The sequence below is a fragment of the Sander lucioperca genome, chromosome 14 (assembly GCF_008315115.2).
Source record: "Sander lucioperca isolate FBNREF2018 chromosome 14, SLUC_FBN_1.2, whole genome shotgun sequence".
NCBI lineage: Eukaryota > Metazoa > Chordata > Actinopteri > Perciformes > Percidae > Sander > Sander lucioperca.
This window is the reverse complement of record NC_050186.1, coordinates 15649455-15669885: the sequence shown is the minus strand read 5'-3', so window position 1 is coordinate 15669885 and position 20431 is coordinate 15649455. Positions and strand designations below refer to the sequence as shown.

Sequence of the window (20431 nt, the reverse complement as noted above, 5' to 3'; positions counted from 1 at the left end):
TCTACACCATTAGTGTTGAAAATACTTGCATCTTATAGGTAACATCTATACATTAAGCGACATCCTTTACCTCTTGATGGAGTCGGGATTCAAGCAGTGGGAAGAACAAAATTGCTTTCCTTATTTTAAATCTACTTGAGGTATTTCAGTGAAGTGCTCCTTTAACTACGGTGGCCGACGGGGCAAACAAACTGCAACTTTATGAAACGCATGCAAATTAAGAAAACCAATTTTTTTGACAACACATGCGCAGCATTTAGCAAACGCGCTGCATATACACAACACAACCAAATACACAAATGCGCTGCAAATACAGAAACGATGCAAAAAGAAAAGCACGCAACCCCCGAAAAAAAATGCAGCTTGATGTTCGATCCCATGGGGAGAGAGTGCTCTGCCTTTTTATTACGAGTTTACAGACACGTCTCTGCTGATTGGGTATCACCTCTGACCTGAGCCAATAAACTAGAGACAGACCCACCAAACGAGAGAAAACATATCTCAAACAGACTTAATATTTACAGTCTATGATCTCAAAGCAGTGCACACCGTTCTGAATAAAAAGGCAGAGCGCTCTCTCCCCACGGGGTCGAAAATCAAGCTGTTCCACTTAGCGCTCCCCCTGGAGAACTTCCGTTGTGTAAGCTGGATGCAGCGGGGGGGGGGTGTGTGTTTTTCTTTTTGCCGTTTCTGTATTTGCAGCGCGTTTGTGTAATTGGTTGTGTGTATTTGCAGCGCGTTTGCTAAATGCTGCGCGAGGGTTGTCAGATTAATGAAGTTTTCTTAATATGCTCTGTGTTTCATGAAGTTGCAGTGCGTTTGCCCCTGTCGGCCACCGTATTTAACCGAGTTGTATAAATGTAAACAGTCTGGCCAAAGATCAACCTGCACACTTAATGATGCTGACCAATTTACAGAAGGACAACTACAGTATTTCAGCTGTGGAAGTCATACTTGAAGTGAAAAAAACAAACAGAAATTTGTGCTATTAATTGACAGTAGCAAAGGCTTATTTTATTCCAGATATGGTGGTTTGAGTGAGGCCACGAAGAAAAAGACACACAGTTTTACACACAATCTTTCATTCTTACTGGACATACAGAGCACAACAATCATTTGTAGAGTCTGGTGGAAAAGAAGTGGAATGAGTACTAAAATACATTAGGCTTAAATACTGCTACCCCTGGTTTTTAATAATTAAGAGTACTATTCTAGAAAATGTACTCAAAAATAATTCACTTAAGAGTAGGCAAGTACTTCTTTTTTCCAGGTGTTGCACATTTTACAGAATGCTCACAGCCAAAAGTTGACAGATTATCCATCTTCTCTCTCCCGCAGGTATTTTAACTATCAACTTCCCACCTCTCGAAATAGACAGAACAACATCTTGTGCCTCACATGGTCCTGTCAGGTTTTGACACTTCAGGGAGTCCCATTTCCTCTAGTTAGCCTCATCCTTAGATGCTTCATCAAAATTCTCCACCAGGTCTGAAACAACAAAAGATTCAGTGGTAAATTGATTTGAGTCGTGGAGAAAAGACACGTCAATCCACACAAATGACGGTGAGGTGCCAGAGCACAATTCAGGGAAAGCGTGTTTATCTGAAACCTGATACTAGGTGGAATGCAATCCAGATGATGTGCTCATCTTTCCCCCGCTCCTACATAAGACTACAATGTGCTCGGCAGATGAGGCCCTCACAACTCCTGACAGCAGCTGTAAAAATGATGGCGTGAAGCATCGAAAAAAGTTGGCTTCAATTACTCCATGAAATGTGAGAAATCGGCCTTTCAAAGTTTTGGCTCAAAGGGTCGAGGGTTAAAATGGAAACAACTCACAAAGGTCTGAGTAAACATGTTCCTTCAGTGGGAGAACAAAAAGGAAACTTAACTCCAGTAACAACATGATGGCGATGGCTGTTAACCCCTGTACCATCAGGCTTCAGCTGCTCCTATTGCTGAATACATGTGTAATCGTTTGTTACGTTAGTGAGAGCTAGGGCTACGGGGAGAGATGTCCTGGGAAAAGCTGAGATTATTGTAATGGCAACCTCATGTGTGTGATCCAAACTCGATCTTGAGATCTTATAAACAACGGACATGAGATTCAAACACAAAACCCTACTTTGCACCGTCATTTTAAAGTCGTTGATGAGTCCCCTTTAAATGACCCCTTTCACAAGCCAAAAGAAAAAAAACCGCCATGGTTATTTAACTGACAGAGAGGAGAAAAAGACCTTGCCTCATAATGGACAAGTGTGAAGGAACATTTCCACATGAGACTGCAAAAAGGAGTTTGACGCAAGACTAGGATTGGGCATCGAGAACCGATTCCTACTTTGGAATCGTTTCAAAAATTACGATTCCAGTAGAATCGATTCTTTTTTGGAATCGTTTGGAGGATTTGGTTTCAAATCTGATCATCGGTTCCAAATTTAAAATGCGCAAGTTTTGGTTTCTGAAGCGGCCAGGCGCTTGTTGTGTTGCAGCCTTGGATCACAGTCAGCAGCGCTCTAGTGTGGCTTTATTTTACGTTGAAAAAGCCCGGTAACACTGCAAACCACCATTGAATCAAAATAAAACTTTCCTCTTATTTGTGAAATATGGCATGTGGCCCGTTTCAACTCCACCCCTCAAAGAATCGGATTCAAGAATCGATAAGAACCGGAATCGAAAGGTTAGAATCGGAATCAGAATTGTTCAAATCCAAACGATGCCCAACCCTATGCAAGACGACCACATTTTTATTATAACGTGTTCAGGTAATCGTTTATTGTGAATGGTGGAACCGGTGCATGGACAGTTTAAAAGGCAGAGTCCGTCTGCGTTCTTTTACTGGGTTTTTCCAATGGAAATGCCCACTCAGCCTTAGCAAAAAAAAGCAGGGACGTGGGTTACCACAGCGAGCTCATCAATGATGGATAATGCGAACTAGCTGAGTCAATGTTAGCTGTGCTAAGTTTGGACATGACGCCACGGGAGCTAAGCAATGTAACGTTACTGTTGTGGACGCGACACAGCTAGCTCCCGTGGAGTCTGGTGGCTTTGAAGATGATATAACTGCTTTAGTTCCCGTCGTAAATGGTTCGACAATGGCAAGGTAAAGCGGTGAAAATATTGCAAATATAGCGTAAACTTGAACGGATATTGATTTTTTTGAAGGGGGTCCTTTTTTTAGGTGGCTCAAACCCATTTTACTACCCCCGTCCACAGCAGTAAATTTCGCTCTGTTCAAAGCCGCCAGACTCCTTTGACAAAAATGGTAATTTTACCTTAGAGAACAGAGGATTTGCTACCGCTGCCTCCATCTGTTGGGACTTTTGTGAACCAAAGTTTGTTTCTAGAACTGACCTAAGATGGCATCCACAGCAGTACATTGCTTAGCTTCCTGGCTGGTATGTTTGTCTGCTGGGAAGCAACAGAGTGATATAAAAACCTTCAAAGAAATAAAAGGACCCGCCATTTAAGCACTCACCTGGAACGTCATCATCTTCGTCTTCTTCTTCTACTGTTGCAATCGGCGCCTTTCCATCTGCAGCTGCAAGAACAGGAAACAGTGGTAAGAAGTAGGGAAAACATGTAATAACTTTTTATAGCGCGATAACGATATTACTTGAAATAAATCAATATTAAAGTGTCCTCGGTTTTGCTGCAGTCATTCTGCTAGAACACAATAAAAGGAAATCATCAACTAACGACGAGACACCCAGCTCACCAGATGAGGAGACACGAGACTGGGTTCACGAGATCGAGACGAAACTTTAACACTATTTTTAAAAAAAAACTTCAATAAAGAAATAAGACTGGAAAAAGAGTCCTTTATTCAAACTGAAAGTCACAAAATGAAAAACGAGCACTGAAAAGTTTTGTCAAACTCAAATGTGTATAACTGTATAACTTTTACAGTTACACCGTTACCATATGTACTGTGGAGAGATAGTCTCTTCACTCAGAGAACCAAGGTTACAACGTAACCAAGCATTTCCTGTCTGGCGAGGTCAGTGACTCGAGTCTGTTTGGTGTGTTCCGTGCCGTCGTCTGTCGGGAGGAGCCGTCGGCCTTCATTTTGGCCGACCTGACTTGCTGGGTCGGAGGGCGGGCAGTCGGACTCACTCCACCAATCTGATTGGTGATTGGTGCTAACCCAGAAATAACGAGCGGGATGAGTGACGAACGCCTCTCAAAATCTGACGAAAATCTTTTAAACTGACCTTTGTCGGATCTGAAATGAAGACAGATTCAGCAGCTGTATGGCCTATTTCTCGCTTAAAATGTTTTCAGAAAACACGTTTTCAGTGAACTTCTATGCTAATTTCGAGGTCAAAGTCAAACTCATCCGTCATGCTGGCTGCTGCTCTGCACTTGTGTACCGATATCGCAAGACACTTTTCACCTCAACGAGAAACCTTGTCACGTTTTAATCTCTCGAGATCTCGTGGGACGAGATCTCGTCACACCTCTACTTTAGCATGATTATGAGTTTACTGACCCTGTTTGGGCAGGGCCTCAGCAAGTCTCCTGAGGCTGGTCAGGCTATCGGCTCCCAGCTGGTTCAGGATCCCCGGCAGCATCTCGGTCAGCTGCTTGGTCTCAGCGTGGCCAGTGATGGTGAAGGTGTTGGCTGCGAGGGACGCCTGCACTTTGGGATTGTTGAAGTGGATGACTGTCCCTTGATTCGTAAACATGTTAACCTGTAACAGACCGACGTTTTATACGGTTAGCGACAAAACGACAGGCAGTGCTGAAACAGATTCACCTGAAATCACAGTGGGACAAAGCTGGGACGAAAGGTTCCGCCTACCTCCTCAATACCAGAGATATTGTTGACGCCGAGTTTCTTCAAGGAGAACTGGAGCTTCTTGTCATCTGCGGTTGCTGTTCTGTGTACAACCTTCTTCTTTCTGCGAGCACTCCCCTATGGAGACATTCATACAAACATATTTCTGTTAGTTCTTAATGATCTATTAATGCATCATCTTCTGTATCTATAACTTGTAGGCTGGATATGGGACTTTTTTTGCCTTAAAGCTGAGTAATTCTCTGGCCAACAGTACACGTCATTAAAAAAAATAAAAAATACTGCTATGTAAAGCAAACGATAGATAAAATGATCTTTTCTTATTAAAACTACATTTTTTTTTTAAACTTGCTCAGAGCTTAAGATGTAAACGGCTGCACTGCCTGACGTATGTCACCAGATGATCTAGCATTTAAATTCTCTTTCACACACACAGCACGTAAGGTCATCCCTTCAATTGGAGAATTTCTTTAATCCATGTTTTATTATTTTAGTACAAGTATGTGTGTAAGTAACTCGTTTCACTTCCTTTGCCAGAGTAGTTGATTTGACCCCCATTTGTAATAGTTTTGACAACACGGTGCCAAACCCTTACTTAGCATGTCTTAAAGCATTAAGAAACAGCAGAGAAGGCAGAGTGCTTTGCAGAAAAACAAGCATTTCAAGGAACCTGTGATTATGCGTTCATTACGTTACTTACTTTTCCGCCGATGCGGACTTGTGCCTGTAGTTTAGCAAGTTTTTCTTGATTCATAATTGATTCTTTCATCTGAAAAAGAAAGATACATTAAGATTATGCGAGTGTCGCCAGCACCGCTGATCTTTTATACCGACAGCCTCCGGGCTGAACAAACTGTTTAAACACATTTAGGATATTTAGCAATTAACTCATTATCAATATTATATAGCTTGCAAACATTACAAAGTGTATGATAACATGAAACTGCTAAAAATGACATGGTCAAGACAGAAAAACGTGTTAGGGGTAATTCACAATACTTCATGCGGTTGCTGCAAATATAGCGCAAAGCAGGCCAACAAGACAGAGCACAGAATGCAAGTAAGGAGACTTTCAGACTGCAATGCCATGAAAATGAGACAGCTGCTTGAGACAAACTGGAAATCTTAGATGTCCGACACCAAATAAATTGAGGCTAGTGCATTTAGTGAGTATTTGGTGTGATCTGGTTCGTCTGTGTGCTGACTGCAGACTCTGCAGACACTAGGGCTGAGTATCGTTCAAAAATATTCAATACCGGTAACGGTACAAATACCGTGACTTTGATACCGGTTCCTGAACGATACTTTTTTTTCGATACCAATTTTATAAAATATGTTTTAACACAAAGAAATTACAAAATTACACATTATGGCACAAATCCTTTAGGTTTCAGCTCCTACTAAGTGAGCCCCGTCTGTTTAACGTAGAGTTTTTCCTGCGTGTCTCTACAATGTGTAACATTAGACAGCCAATCACAAACATTACTAGATCTTTGTAGACGCATGCTGCGTGCTGATTGGCTTTCTGACGCTGATGAGATTTACTCCTTGGGTATTGATTGACGAGGCATTTTTCGATACTCAATACTTCGGTCGGTGCCTAAAAAGTATTGAATTCGATAACCAGCCCTAGCAGACACAATCAATGGCTGCATTTCATGGCCCTTATTTGATAGCTCAGCGAAGGCCGTCTCAAAGCTCTTATTCCTGCCCCGAGGGCCGAGCAGCGAGCATCGAGAAGGGATCGCCGAGGAGCTGTAGCCGAGGATGCACGAGAGCAGCCTTCCCGGAAGCCGTGCAGCTGAAGGAGTTGCTAACTCTGCCTGAACAGCTGACAAATTCATGCGACGCTTCAGATGAAAGGACGTCTCATCCCTCTAAAAACACCATCTGCTCATTGCCTCTCTCCTCCCGTGATTACCTCGCGTGGCAGGGAGGCAAGTGGAGGAGGCAATGAGATGCAGCTTATTAAAATTGAACTCAGAAGACAAACAATATAGTCTACGCTTAGTGTGTAAAGCAGGGGTGTCAAACTAAACTTCACCAAGGGCCACACTGGGAAATGAGAATCACATCAAGAGCCAGGCATGTATAGCCTAGTTTATTGACATGCTTTTATTTAATATAGTTTTCTCACTTGGTTTGGTTGACATAAAGCCCTCCAAAAAAGTCAACAAAAACGTTCCTCAGCCATCATAGAATTTAGCAAATCATTAAAAACAGTGATTACATTATTAAAAGAGTCGACACACAACAGCCCGTTTCACAGCCTGACGCTGCCGATATGCAAACTCTGACAGTTCAGTTTTTGGTTTGGTCCACAACTAGGCGGCCAAAATTTATTGTGAACCTAAATTAATATGCGGGCCGGATCAAAGTTTGCGAGGGGCCGGATTTGGCCTGCAGGCCTCGAGTTTGACACCTGTGGAGTAAGAATAATTAAACAAGAACATGGATGGTGGCATGGTGATAGACATTAGGTAAATTATGATTTATGGTCTTTTTCTTGAGGGCTTTATTATAACTACTGTACGTGGCTGTGTATCTAATCCCATACTGACAACATGAATTTTGGGAACACACCAGGCGTAGATGAAATGTGACATGCTGACAATTGAGTTATTCTAAACAAAGAAGATTGTTTCTATTCTTCATTGAGCTACCTCTCTGGCAATTCACAACCTTAGCAGCCACCTCGGTTGTTGCAATAAATAATTGCCAAAAGGAGATAGCATAACGTCAACTTAACTACAAAGAAATGTTACTTTCCCTATTGGAAGGATGTTTTCCCCATGCAGGTGTGCACACCAAAAAGCCTTTTAGTAAAGTAGAATACACAACCATCCATGTATTCATGTTTTACCAACATAAGGGAATTTCCCCAGTGTGGGATCAATAACGTCTATCTTATAACTCTAGCCATATAGGGTATTATATTGCTACAGTTCATGTAAAAAATACTACTTTACCATAGAGATGTGTTGATTTAACTTTATAATTTTGGGAGGCTCAAGTTCAAGTGGTGATGTCGAGCTGTATTCTTTAATACTGAGGGTCGTTTCTAATATTTAGTCTACCCTCTTTTATATAAATGGGGTGTCTGACTGCCATATTACCTTGTAACAATATAACCATATTCTGTAAATATTGAATCGCCACTCATTTAAATATACTTAGTGTAATTTCTATGTACAGTATATGAGTATATTTGTTTACATTTATTTATAAGTAACTTTACTGCTTAGTGGAGTGGATTGCTGCCAAACCAAATGTCGTTGTGCTAAACATTACAACGGTTTTGTTTTTGTATCTATCTTATTATCAATGTAGCCATACATTGTCAACTTTGCTAATAAGTTACCTCGCACCCTAATGATAATGATTGGAAATCCAGCTTCAACGACACACACATGTAAACACACACAAGCAGGGAGGAGAGGCTTTAGCGTGGGTGTGGTAACGTTAGTCGGCGGTTAGACCGTATTCAAAGCGGCAAGTAAGTTAGACTTTAAAAACCAAGTGAGGAGCTGTCAGTGTCACAGTCTTAGTGCGTTAGTTTGATTAATTAACGTTAGCTACCGAAAGCTAACAGTTCCCCTTCTCGGTTGTCTGTATTGTGCACAACAAGCGAGGACAGACACATAACAAAAGGCTGAGATGGGCCAAACAAAATAAGCCAGAAGCACCGTGGGTAACGGCAGGCAGTTTTAAGATAACGCCTGTGGACTAATTCAGCAAGCCACTGCACCGAAACAAGGTGTGGTTTAGCTTTTGTGAAAGAACTTGTAAGCTAACTTTAGCTAGCTGCTTAGCTAACTGGGCGTTGTGGAGTGGGCGGCCTATCACACACTGCGTCAGTAATGTTAGACCCAAACACCGGCAGATTTCAGCGATCTAGTCAGAAAAGACTTTCGTTTACCTCTTGCCGTCGGATCGGGGAGAAACAGTGCAGGGAAGAAGGTATTTAAAGCTCCTCACTGACCTGTAAACTAACAGCAGACACATGCGGGGAGCAAGATGGAAGCGAGAGAGGAGGGAGGAAGTGACGTACGGCAAAAAGCTCTATCTTGCAGAGGGTTGGTTTTTATGCCCTGTGTTTAGCTTTGCAGGCGACTCTTTCACCCATAGACTGTATATGCTTTCACCACATAAAATATAGGATGGATAAATTGGGTTTTGGGCTGCATCTGCATCAGATTGAGAAGACATGTACTATTTGAGATTTGAATGCATGTTTAAGAAAATATATATAATAATATAAAGCTCATAGGCTACAACTTCACTGGGTGTACCGACCTCTGAAATGCATTACAGCTAGTAAGTGGTGGATTTTAACAAAGTACGCTACATCTATTGTAGTACTGTACTTAAGTACAATTGTAGGGTACTTGTACTTTACTTGAGTATTTCCACTTACTTTATACTTCTGCTGCACTACATTTTGGAGGCAAATATTGTAATTTGTACTCCACTACATTCATTTGATAGCCTTAGTTACTTTGCAAATTTAGATTACAAATTTAAATCAACTAATAAATGATGATATATTAATAAAGGCAAGCTACCAGCAGTATATAAAGCATTTAAAATGAGCTCCATCTTTATCAGCCGCAACATTAAAGTAATGTACACCTGAATGCATTGATATTATGTGCCATATGTGTCATATTAACATTGCAATTTCCCTTGCAGGATTAATAAAGTAATACATTATTATTATTATTATTATTTATAAACCAGTAATATAATGGGAATTTTTAAATGGCCCATTTTGCATAATCAGTACTTTTACCTTTGTTACTTTAAGTAGCCTACACTACGATGCTTATACTTTTTACTTAAGTAACATTTTGAATGAGAAGTTTAACTTGTGTATTTTTTACACTGTAGTATTGCTACTTTTATTCAAGTAACATATCTGAATACTTCTTCCACCACTGACTACAGCATGATGAAATCAAAATGATGTTTGCCTTTGTTTAACATCATAAATTTAACAATGATATAATATAGCCATTGTGCTCACCTTTTAATGGCAAAACGTGTCTGTTCAATCAGTCTGACAAGCACGCCGGGCTACCCCGGACACGTCTGTCATCTTCATCCATCTGCTTCACTGTAAAAAGCCTGCTCATATGATAATGCTTCCTTACTTAAAGTGCTCATATTATGCTTTTTGGCTTTTTCCCTTTCCTTTATTGTGTTATATATCTTTTTTGTGCACATTATACAGTAGGTTTACAAAGTGAAAAAGCTCAAAGGCCACCCCAAAGGGACTTACCATCTCCAATAGAAAACACTGTTTACAAACTGCTCCAAACAGCTCTATTGTAGTCCAGCCTTTACTTTCGTGACGAACGTCATTTTGTAACACACGTTATAATGCTCGCCTAGCTGCTAGCATGGCACGTCCTCATACTCTGCTTCTGACTGGCTAGTAGTCCTTACCTAGCTACTGCGCATGTGCGACTCCCAATAAAGATGGAACAGAAGTGAGATGTCTCACTCTGTAGCTAAAACAGAGAGCTCAACACACAGGGTGAAAAGAGGAGCTGCAGCAATGTACAGTACAACAAAAATATGGTGTTTTTTGAAAATTAAACCATTTAAACCTATTCTGATATAACCTCTAAATACAATTATGAACCTGAAAATGAGCATAATATGAGCACTGAATTTCTCCATCTCCAAGAGTGAAAGGCTTTCACTGTGAAGCACATGCAGGTGCACAATGTGCAGAAATGTTTGAGACAGGAAGCTGAACTGATTGCTTGCTGCAGTAAGTCTTGTATTCATTTATTTTCAGTGTTCTTTTGGCAGGCCACTGTGATCCAATGCCAACTCAGGGAAACACGATCCCCTGTTCTCAGGATTATTTGCAACCTGCAAAATTCTAATACTACCAAGTGAGAAGTGCTGCTAATAGGTGGACACCCTAGGCGGGATGGCCAGATAGCCTGTGAAGGGTGTAGTCAGTTAAAACAACGTGTGTCCTGCCCATTTGGAGCAATAGTATGACACCTTCATCCTGTTCATTCAGAAGACTCCCAATTCAGAGGTGCTCTGGGCTGTAGATATAAGTAACTCATGGGATGGTTATTGGAGGATCAACCAGTTTTATCTTGAATCTTTTGATTTGAGTTGATTTCATTCTGAGGATGACATACACACTTTGCAAAGAGCTCTGGAATAAACCCTTTGTTAAATAAGTTTTCTGGCCAATCATATTTTTTTATTTTTTTTATTTATTTTTAGGCATTTTTAGGCCTTTATTGACAGGACAGCTGAAGAAATGAAAGGGGAGAGAGAGGGGGAATGACATGCAGCAAAGGGCCGCAGGTCGGAGTCGAACCCGGGCCCCCTGCGTCAAGGAGTAAACCTCTATATATGGGCGCCCGCTCTACCAACTGAGCTATCCGGGCGCCCGGCCAATCATATTTTTAACTCTCCTCAGGTCTGTAAGCCTGCCTCAAAAAGGAGGGCAAATCAATATCAGAGCACTAAGACATCTTTCCGCTATACCTGTTTCTTTGTGTTGTTGAGTCGACTGCTGATGGAATACGTGCACAAGAAGTTCAGGCTGCAGCTGATGGTTCTAATAGTGTTACTTTTAGATGGATCTATATTGTCACTAGTTGAGTGGCCATAAGACATGCATGCAGAAGGGATTTTATTACGTCTTTACCCTACAAAGTGTGCTGATGAGGATACATTTGCATATTACAGTGCAGTGTTGGCATGTTGCCTGTTTTTACATGATAATGGCCGTGCCCATTTACCAGACACAATTGTTGTGTGCTGAACACCAGTGGTGTGGTTAGGAGGACATGCATTATATTTTTATTCAACTGTTGTAATATTTGACAAATTGATGCCATCTTCTTCTACATCAAATTTAGGTTTAAAAGTGCAAGAACACCAGTATGATGTTGATGTGATTTATATATGACTATATATTTTTGCCTAAATAGCTCTTGCATTTGTTCATTAATCACAGTACCTTCACACCTATATGATTTTTTTATGATGACAAATAACTACAAAACATAAAATTATCCTTTTGCTCTATTCTCCATTAACCATAACCACATAAACAAACTATGTTCATCATATCCAAATGTGCACTAAACACTGGTCCTTGGGCAAAAAGTTCCACCTGTAGGTGATCTTTTCACCTCTTATCATTCAGTCTAAGCTCAACCGCTAGCCGCGGTGAAAATGAAAATTTTTAGGTGAAAAAGTAGTAAGAATGTGTGCCCTACTTGCTGAGGGGGATATGATATCATTGTGCACTCTCTTTGAATTCAAAGGATATTTCACCTCAGATCAGCTTTACTCCGGTAGATCCGGTTGTTTGTGTGTGTGTGTGTGTGTGTGTGTGTGTGTGTGTGTGTCATGGTGTCCATGTCTGCATTGCATTCTGGTCTACTGAGGGTGCTGTTAGTTGGAAAACTGCAGATTTCTGTCTGTCTGGATTATCTTCAGACTTTCGGTGCAGTTTAAGGAACTTTTGAAAGGGCTTTAGCTTTCTTGTCTTTGGCTCTAAATAAGTAACCATCATTTCCCCCCCACATAAAAGTAAAGCACGTGAATTCAGAGCTAAATTAATTGATGCGCCTAGATGAAATTGTTCCAAATTTTACCTCACAGTCACAGGGATAAAAAAGTAGAGTGAAAACCTATAACTCTGGAGTCAATCAATGGGAATCAATTGAGAGTTTGGTTGAGTAATGTGAATAGAATAGAATGCCTTTTATTGTCACTATACACATGTACAATGAGATGAAAAGGAACTCCTTTTCCAGTGCCAACATGTACGTAAAATAAATAAATATAACAACATGAAATAAAATAAGTAGTGCAAAAAAAGTGGGTAAGGTACACAGTTCTGACATGCTATATACATATAAAACAATATATATATATATATATATATATATATATATATATATATATATATATATATATATATATATATATATATGGTTTTATATAAAGTGTGATATGCAGTGGGGTTATTGCACATTATTTGAATATTGCCCAATAGTGGTGATCATATTCAGGACAGGACCCATTTGAACATGAACAATTGATTGCTCAAACAAGGTCAATATGGCACTCTGAGAAACGATGACAGTCAGGTATAAAGCAGATCAGAGGCCCATTTTTGGAGCTATTGAGAAACCATGACCACTGTCAAAAAGTTTGGCGTTTTTATCCTTGAAGTGCAACTACAACACGTTTTGACATTGTTATGTAGGCCTATACTACTTCTAAAGTATTTCCATTGAGTTCTAATGCAATTTTAAACTATTTAAAATGTTATTCAAGCTATTTTCGTTTAAATCCAGATGAATGTGGTAGGCTATTTACGGAAGAGGATTAGGGCCACATGTGAAAAAATGTATTTGAATTCTGAGTTTAAAGTCCGAATTTTGAGAATAAAGTCCGAATTCTGACTTTTTTTTTTTTTTTTTTTAACTAAAAAGTTAAAAAAAAAATCTTTTACACTTAAAAAAGTGTAAAAGATTTTTGTTTTAAGTTTTCTCTTCTTTTTTTAAAGGCAGCATTCTCAGAATAAAGTCAGAATTCGGACTTTAATCAGAATTTAATACATTTTGTTCACATGTGGCCCTAATCCTCTTCCGTAGATATTCTTCGTGTATAGCCTACACTTTTCTCTGCAGTGCATCTCACGCACAGTATCTCTGTTGTTGTGGTACTTTGTCTCGCCCCTTCTGCATGTGATACACATTAATCACATGGCCCATGCACAGACCCCTCTCAGACTGACCGTTTGGGTGACACTCGGGGGTTTTGTCAGAGCAAGAAGCAGGCAAGCATGGGACTGCGTTAAAGTGCTTTCTTGGTACCCCGTGGCACGGAAACACCCTCGGATCGCCGAGGGGGAATTTAGAAACACTTTAGAGGTGGTTTACCACACATGCGAGTGCTGATGTTGTAGACTAAGTGTCGGCTCAAGAAGAGAGAGAAAAAATCTTCATTCATTTAATGCTGACTTTTTTTCTGACAGTGCATTCAAACAAAGTCTTGTGCTTAAATTGAATTGTTTTGGCTCTGCAAACTTCACTCAATTGAAATACACACACACTACTTTTTTTTTTGGATACGTACAAATGTTCGTGAGTCATTCACCATATCGTTCGCGCATTCTGGTTTCAAATCAAATCAGAAGTCAGAATCAGAAAATGTTTTATTGCCACAATAAGTAGGCCTACACTTATGTGGAATTGGCCTTGGTGAAAGGTGCATACATAAACAAACAAACATATTAAACATTAATACGAAATAAACAATAAATAGCCTACAGTATAACAAATATACAAAATGACTGTATATATAACTGTTGTTAAAAGTTTGAAGAATAAGGCTAAAGTTTTCTAATGCGCGTGCATGTATGGGCATAATGACGTGTTTTTATAAACAAAAAGAGGCGCGGTAACCTCTTTGCAAAGAAGGTTGAAGTTGTATTTGATAAATCCATGATGGATTGTTCTATCAGTTCTGATGAAACACAACACTAAATCATCGCACAGTCCATACGGAGCTTATTGATTATTATGAGGAAATAAAATCTGTGAGTCGAATATGGCTTATGAAAACTGATTAGTCAAAACTATTCGATTAATACATCAGCCTCGTTGCAAAAATCCCGGCTTGTTTGTACAAGACAGCTGATTCATTCACTTTATTTTCAAATAATATAATCAAAAGCTATTCATTTAATGATTAATGAATTCATATAAAGTGTGGGTAGCGAGTGTGTCTATGTTCCCTGTTGAGGTTTTTCATCAGATTCTATTTTGTCCATAGATTAAAAACCAATAATCAATATAGAGTAGGCATGAGTTTATAATATGGTGATAGTGCAGACTATAGTGTGTCATTTCAAACTGTGAAGTGACAGAAGGTATGATTAATAGCATCAAATACAGCCTTCAATCGGTTATGATAAAAGGAAATAGCAATCAGTGTTAGCAGAAATTACAGAAAATAAAGTATTTTTTTCCCTCCCTTACAACAGTGCAGTTATTATGCAAATACATGCAATTATTATTATTATTTATAGAGGCCAGTAGAATATAATTTAAACCTTTTATTGTCAGATAAACTATCTGGGCTCCTTTCCTACTTTACACCAAACCAAAAACAAAAAAAGTTCGTTTAAGGGAAGTTAGTAAAACTGCTGGTTGTGACACATACAGCTGCAACAGTTTTTGAACTTTTATGGGCCCAAAGTATTTGAATTGTGATGACAAGTTCACCGCTAGATGGCGCTGGTCAAATGGGAACCTCTGAAAAGTTACTGAAGGGCCACACAGTACCTGAACACATCTATCAGTTTGAAATAAAGTCACCATAAGAAACCTTATGCATAGATTTGTATTAGAAGTAAATCTGTTTTAGGTCAACTGCATTTATAAGGAATTGGCTTCTCTTTTTAGAACTGTGTGTGTGTGTGTGTGTGTGTGTGTGTGTGTGTGTGTGTGTGTGTGTGTGTGTGTGTGTTTGGAGGGGGGGGGGGTATGCACATAAGTTTGGGAAAGTTGTTTTTTTCTTTAATAATTTGATTAAACTCAGAAGAGTGCAGTATTTTGGTAAATTAGCTTGCTCTGTTTTAATTGTTATTGCAACAACAACAACAACAACAACAACAACAGCAGCAACAACAACAACAAAAGGAGCATATATCAGCTGTTTTCTCTGAAGAAAAAAGGAAAACAGTTCAAATCATTTTCGGCCAACAGTATCAAAAACTAAGTCACATTTGAAGACAAAGGTGAACGGCAGCGAGATGGTCGTTCAGAATACAATCATTAGGCTATAAAACATCATATATATTCCTATTACCTCATTCTTACTCATCTTGGTTTAGGCTACTTATCTAATAATGACTGAATGAACTATAAACCGATTAATAAAGAACATGAATGAGTTTTACGTGTTTTATTTAGGGGACATTTTAATCTAGACAATTAGATACATTATGCATTATCGTGCTTTTTAATGGGCCCGCACACACACTTTTTACTATTCACTAACTTAAGATGAGCTCTTTGTTTCTTTTAGGCCGCATGATTAACCTGTAAAACTTTTAGATTTGCGTTTGTTTGTTTTTGTACACATTTTTAAAATATTCATTCCATCCTCCTAACTCCATAAAATAAAATAAGATGGATATGAATGTCCACACACACACACACACACACACACACACACACACACACACACACACACACACACACACACACCAGCAGAACCATGCTCCAGTCCAGACGCACGGCAGAGGCCTTATATGTGGGGCTTGCATGCTCTGCGTGACCCGTGACTGATTCGAGTTAACAGCTGACTCTTTTCCATTACAAATGGCTCGCGGATAATCTAGATAACTACCGGATCACGCAAACTGAGCTGCCTCGATATGGTGTGCAGTCTCCGGCACTATTTCAGAATGCATTCATATTAAATATCACAGATTTTTTATAGGCTATACAATTTAATATTTTATCTGAAACTTTTTTTGTTGTTGTTTTTATCCATTTGAAAAAAAAAAAAAGTTCTGCACATTAAAATGTGCATACATGTGTTCCATAAATGTACACGCTAGTAACTAAGCCTTAATAAATAACACTGTTGTCAAGATATAGCATTGGCCATAATTAGACTTCCCTAAAGAGCTTTTTTACCTTCCAACATCTTGGCTATTTTTGCGCACAACACAGTGTTGGAATAAAATCCTTAGATTAAGATTAATATAGGCCACCGGGAATGACCACTAAAAAGGATGTAGGCCACACCAAACTTTTTTTTTTTAAACCACTCAGTTAATTTTCAAAGCCCTTTTGTGTTATTTATTCTCTCTCTCTCTCTCTCTCTCTCTCTCTCTCTCTCTCTTTTCATTTGCCTCGGTGACGTTTACTCCCCATGTGATCAGGGTGGCGGTATAAATAACAGGAGAAGATCCGCCCCCTCTGTGATTCAGGTTTAGCCCTTTTGCAGGTTTCCCAGCACATTTTCTCAGCCTGGCATCGACGGGACCGTTCGTTAGTCGGCGATAAACCCATTTAAAAACATATGGAAATAGGGAGAGAAAACAGGGGGACATCTCTCACTAACGGCCACACGTGCTCCTCTCCTCTCCCCCTCCTCGTATGAGTTTCTGAAGAGGGAGGGCAGGGCAGCTTGTGCATCTCATCGTTTCCTCATCTGGCGTCCGAGGGCACAGTCGTGTGTGAGCCATGACTCTGAGCTCAGAGATGTCGGATGCCTCTATCCTCTCGGAGGAGACCGACATAGACGTGGTCGGCGAAGGGGAGGATGGAGACAACCAGACTCGCTCCTACGTGGACGAGGTGGCGCAGATGCACGACGGCATCCTCCTGGACGGCTCTCCTCCTCCGTGCCTGGACAGCTCCGGCTCCTCGAGGGATAGCTACAAACCCGCGGGCAAGAACAACCTGGTGAAGCCACCTTACTCCTACATCGCCTTAATCACCATGGCCATCCTGCAGAGTCCCAAAAAGAGGCTCACTCTCAGCGAGATCTGCGACTTCATCAGCAACCGCTTCCCGTACTACAGGGAGAAGTTCCCGGCCTGGCAGAACTCCATCAGACACAACTTGTCTCTCAACGACTGCTTCGTGAAGATACCGAGGGAGCCCGGGAACCCTGGGAAGGGCAACTACTGGACTTTGGACCCGGAGTCGGCTGATATGTTTGACAACGGGAGCTTTCTGAGGAGGAGGAAGCGCTTCAAGCGGCAGCAGGCGCAGGACTTGCTGAGGGAACACAACACTTTTATCCCCGCAGCTGCTGCGTATGGGTACGGACCGTACGGCTGCGGAGGATACGGCATCCAGCTCCAGTCCTACCATACACACTCTGCACTTTTTGCGTTTCAGCAGCAGCAGCATCAGCACTCCAGGCATTCACATGCACACACGGGAACCATTATCCCCGCGCCGTCTTTGATGCCAACCAGCACGGACTTAGCCAGGAGCAGGTTTTATCCCCAGCTCGGCTCCAGTCTGGGTTCGACCAGCGTGCAGGCTGCAGCCCCGGTGCAGAAGTCCAGCTCTCCGGTGCAGCGGTCTCCCTTCTCCATAGAGAGTATTATCGGGGGGTCACTGAGCCCCTCCAGGACTTCTCCCGCCGTTATCCCGGTCTTACCGTCCTCTTTGGGGCCTCCATCGGCCAGCCAGTCGCAGACCGTCCACCCCGGAGCTGTTTTACACCCGGTAGAAAACTTTCCGAACAGAGCTGTCAGAGGCACTAGCGACTGTTAAATGTCTTAACAACAAACTTTTCAAGACACTAAAAAAAACAAAAAAAAAACAAGAAAGAGCAACAAAAACAAAAAAACGCCCCTCTTTGAAGGTAGGATTATTTTTGTATGTTTGTTTGATAGCACGCAGCTGAATGATGGACATAAAAAAACAATCACTATTTGTGCCTATATTCATGCTGTTAAAAATATATATATTTATGTTAATTTTTTTTCAGTGTGAATCAGACTTTTGACCACGAACATCCCTTATATTTCCCATGAAGCAATTCGTTTCAGTCACTGTTTAGGGCGTCTCAGGATAACGACTTAATGGGCAGGTTATAAATGATCACATGTTTTGAAAATAGGCTAATAATGTATTTGTGTCAAACACATCCATGTTTTTTTTTTTATTAGTTTGGCAAATCAAAACTTTTTTTATGGTTTCGATTTGAACTTTGTATTAAAAACACAGAGCAAAGGCATACATTTATAATAATATGCAGTGTGTGTGTTTATGTCAGTAATAAAACATTGTACATTTTTGGCAAGTATTGTGTAATTGAAGTGTGATATTTTTACACGGTTTGTTTTTCATCAAGAATAAATTTCGTTTTGCAAAAAAAGGGTAATTTGTTTGGAAATACATTCATTAAATAACGTTGAGCTTGCTGGACTTTATATTTAGGAGGAAATTAGGCTTAATAATTTGCCAAAAACCTTAAATTGCAAGTGTGTATGATCGTATTGGGTCTTCTTTACACTGGGATTGTGCTTATTAATCAGCTGATACAGTAACAACAACCTTAATAGGCTGCAGGATAACAACTGTATGGCTTTGAGTGGGGATTGGGGACTGTTTTCATTTCAGAAAGCGTGTGTAAGCCACAAAAAAAATAGAAATGTAGCCTATGTATTTGTTTATGTGATCAAACAGTTTATTCAGATGTTGCACACTCTAATCTCAGTGATGTACACTTTGGAACATGCGCACACGAGGACTGCGTGTCCATCTGACCTCTCCCACACTCATCCTCGTAATTACGGTGAGCGGACAGGAAGGTGTCAGAGGGGTGAGACAGGGGCTGTATTTGGCCTGCTTCAGGACGGTGATTATACGGTGCTGATGTCGACAGCTGGTCAGCTCTTGAGAAAACACTCCTCTTCTAATATTTCATTATCAACTCTTATTTGACACAGTTTTTTCCCCAGAGAAAATGAAATGTTTGGAGTCTTCGCTCTGGTGTGCCACGGGGCCAACATGGCTCACGGGCAGATATGTAGTGGAGGTTAAAACCACCTAAATCCACTCACCATTTTTAGTGTTTACTCACCTCTATTTAAGCCCCTGCATAGGGCACCAAAAGAGCATGTCATTTGTTCTATGGTGACAAAACAGCCAAATAGAGGTGCCATTTTTACGCAGAAGCACAAAGAAATGTGCAGATAATAACGAACCAGCAGGCCTATTAAGAAAGACCTGTAATTGAATTACATAATATTTATGAATAGGCCTATTCATTTCTAAAACACATTTCAGTCCGAAACAGGTGCTGAAGCTGCAGAGCTGCAACTGTAGGCTATGTGTCAGACCCCTTTGTTTTTAATATTTCACGAGCTCTGCATGTAGCCTGTATACTGTAGCCTATACAGCCCCGCTGCTTCCGTGACTGGATGTGTGCGCCCGTCGACTGAGCGTGTGTGCATCCCCTGATTCAAAGCAACGTGTGTGTGTGTGTGTGTGTGTGTGTGTGTGTGTGTGTGTGTGTGTGTGTGTGTGTGTGTGTGTAGTAGATGGCTAAATTGGTGCAGCGCTTAGAGACAGTTCACTAGGCCACGGGAGGACAGCTATTGCGTGATGATGTAACACGCAACGAGAGTGACAGGCGCGCGCGCACGCACACACACGCACACACACACACACACACACACACACACACACACACACACACACACACACACACACACACACAAAGCAGCAGGGAAGGGGGTCAGTTGTAGCCTACTGTATAGACTTGTTTACAAATGTAGCAGCGCGAGATTTTTTCCAATTGCTGGACTATCACAATAAGAGTTCTATGGGGATTTATTTCTGTGGTCAATTGTACGTTTCAGTAGCCGATATAATATCTCAGTATTCTATATACACCAATAGTGTGTATTAGTAGGCTACATATTAGAGGTGTTGTCTTCAATAGTTAAGACTGCGACCCTCTCATGGTGTTTTATCGCATACAGTCTATATCTGAAAAAGGCCGCCTACAGTCCTGTGGTAGGCTACTCTGTAGGATTCCCTGTGACATACTGAACGTAGAGTTAATATTACAGTCTTTTCTCTGCGTGTT

The 20431-nt window shown here is 40.6% G+C and overlaps 2 protein-coding genes across 3 annotated transcripts; one reads left to right on the top strand and one right to left on the bottom strand.

Annotated features, from left to right (window-relative positions):
* Positions 1 to 992: 992 nt before the first annotated feature.
* Positions 993 to 8906, bottom strand: btf3 (basic transcription factor 3). Of its 2 annotated transcripts, none has more exons than XM_031317921.2 (6): positions 8781 to 8906; positions 5499 to 5567; positions 4802 to 4915; positions 4490 to 4691; positions 3476 to 3538; positions 993 to 1488 (listed from the first exon to the last, which is right to left on the bottom strand). In XM_031317921.2, the coding sequence occupies exons 2-6, from the start codon at positions 5565 to 5567 to the stop codon at positions 1442 to 1444; spliced, it is 495 nt and encodes a 164-aa protein (XP_031173781.1). In that variant the 5' UTR covers positions 8781 to 8906; the 3' UTR covers positions 993 to 1441. The 2 variants fall into 2 exon arrangements, with proteins under 2 accessions (XP_031173781.1, XP_031173780.1); XM_031317920.2 differs by having other exon boundaries at positions 8718 to 8861.
* A 7870-nt stretch (positions 8907 to 16776) lies between these two features.
* foxd1 (forkhead box D1) lies at positions 16777 to 18182 on the top strand. The gene has a single exon (XM_031317917.2). The coding sequence runs from the start codon at positions 17059 to 17061 to the stop codon at positions 18103 to 18105; it is 1047 nt and encodes a 348-aa protein (XP_031173777.1). The 5' UTR covers positions 16777 to 17058; the 3' UTR covers positions 18106 to 18182.
* Positions 18183 to 20431: the final 2249 nt, after the last annotated feature.

Excerpts from the sequence above, each read along its gene's own strand:
- btf3 (XM_031317921.2), bottom strand. The coding sequence starts at position 5,567 with ATGAAAGAATCAATTATGAATCAAGAAAAACTTGCTAAACTACAGGCA. Across the intron at positions 4,692-4,801 it reads ATATCTCTGGTATTGAGGAG|GTTAACATGTTTACGAATCA; the intron begins GTAGGCGGAACC and ends GGTCTGTTACAG. Across the intron at positions 3,539-4,489 it reads TGAGGCCCTGCCCAAACAGG|CTGCAGATGGAAAGGCGCCG; the intron begins GTCAGTAAACTC and ends CTGTTCTTGCAG.
- foxd1 (XM_031317917.2), top strand. The coding sequence starts at position 17,059 with ATGACTCTGAGCTCAGAGATGTCGGATGCCTCTATCCTCTCGGAGGAG.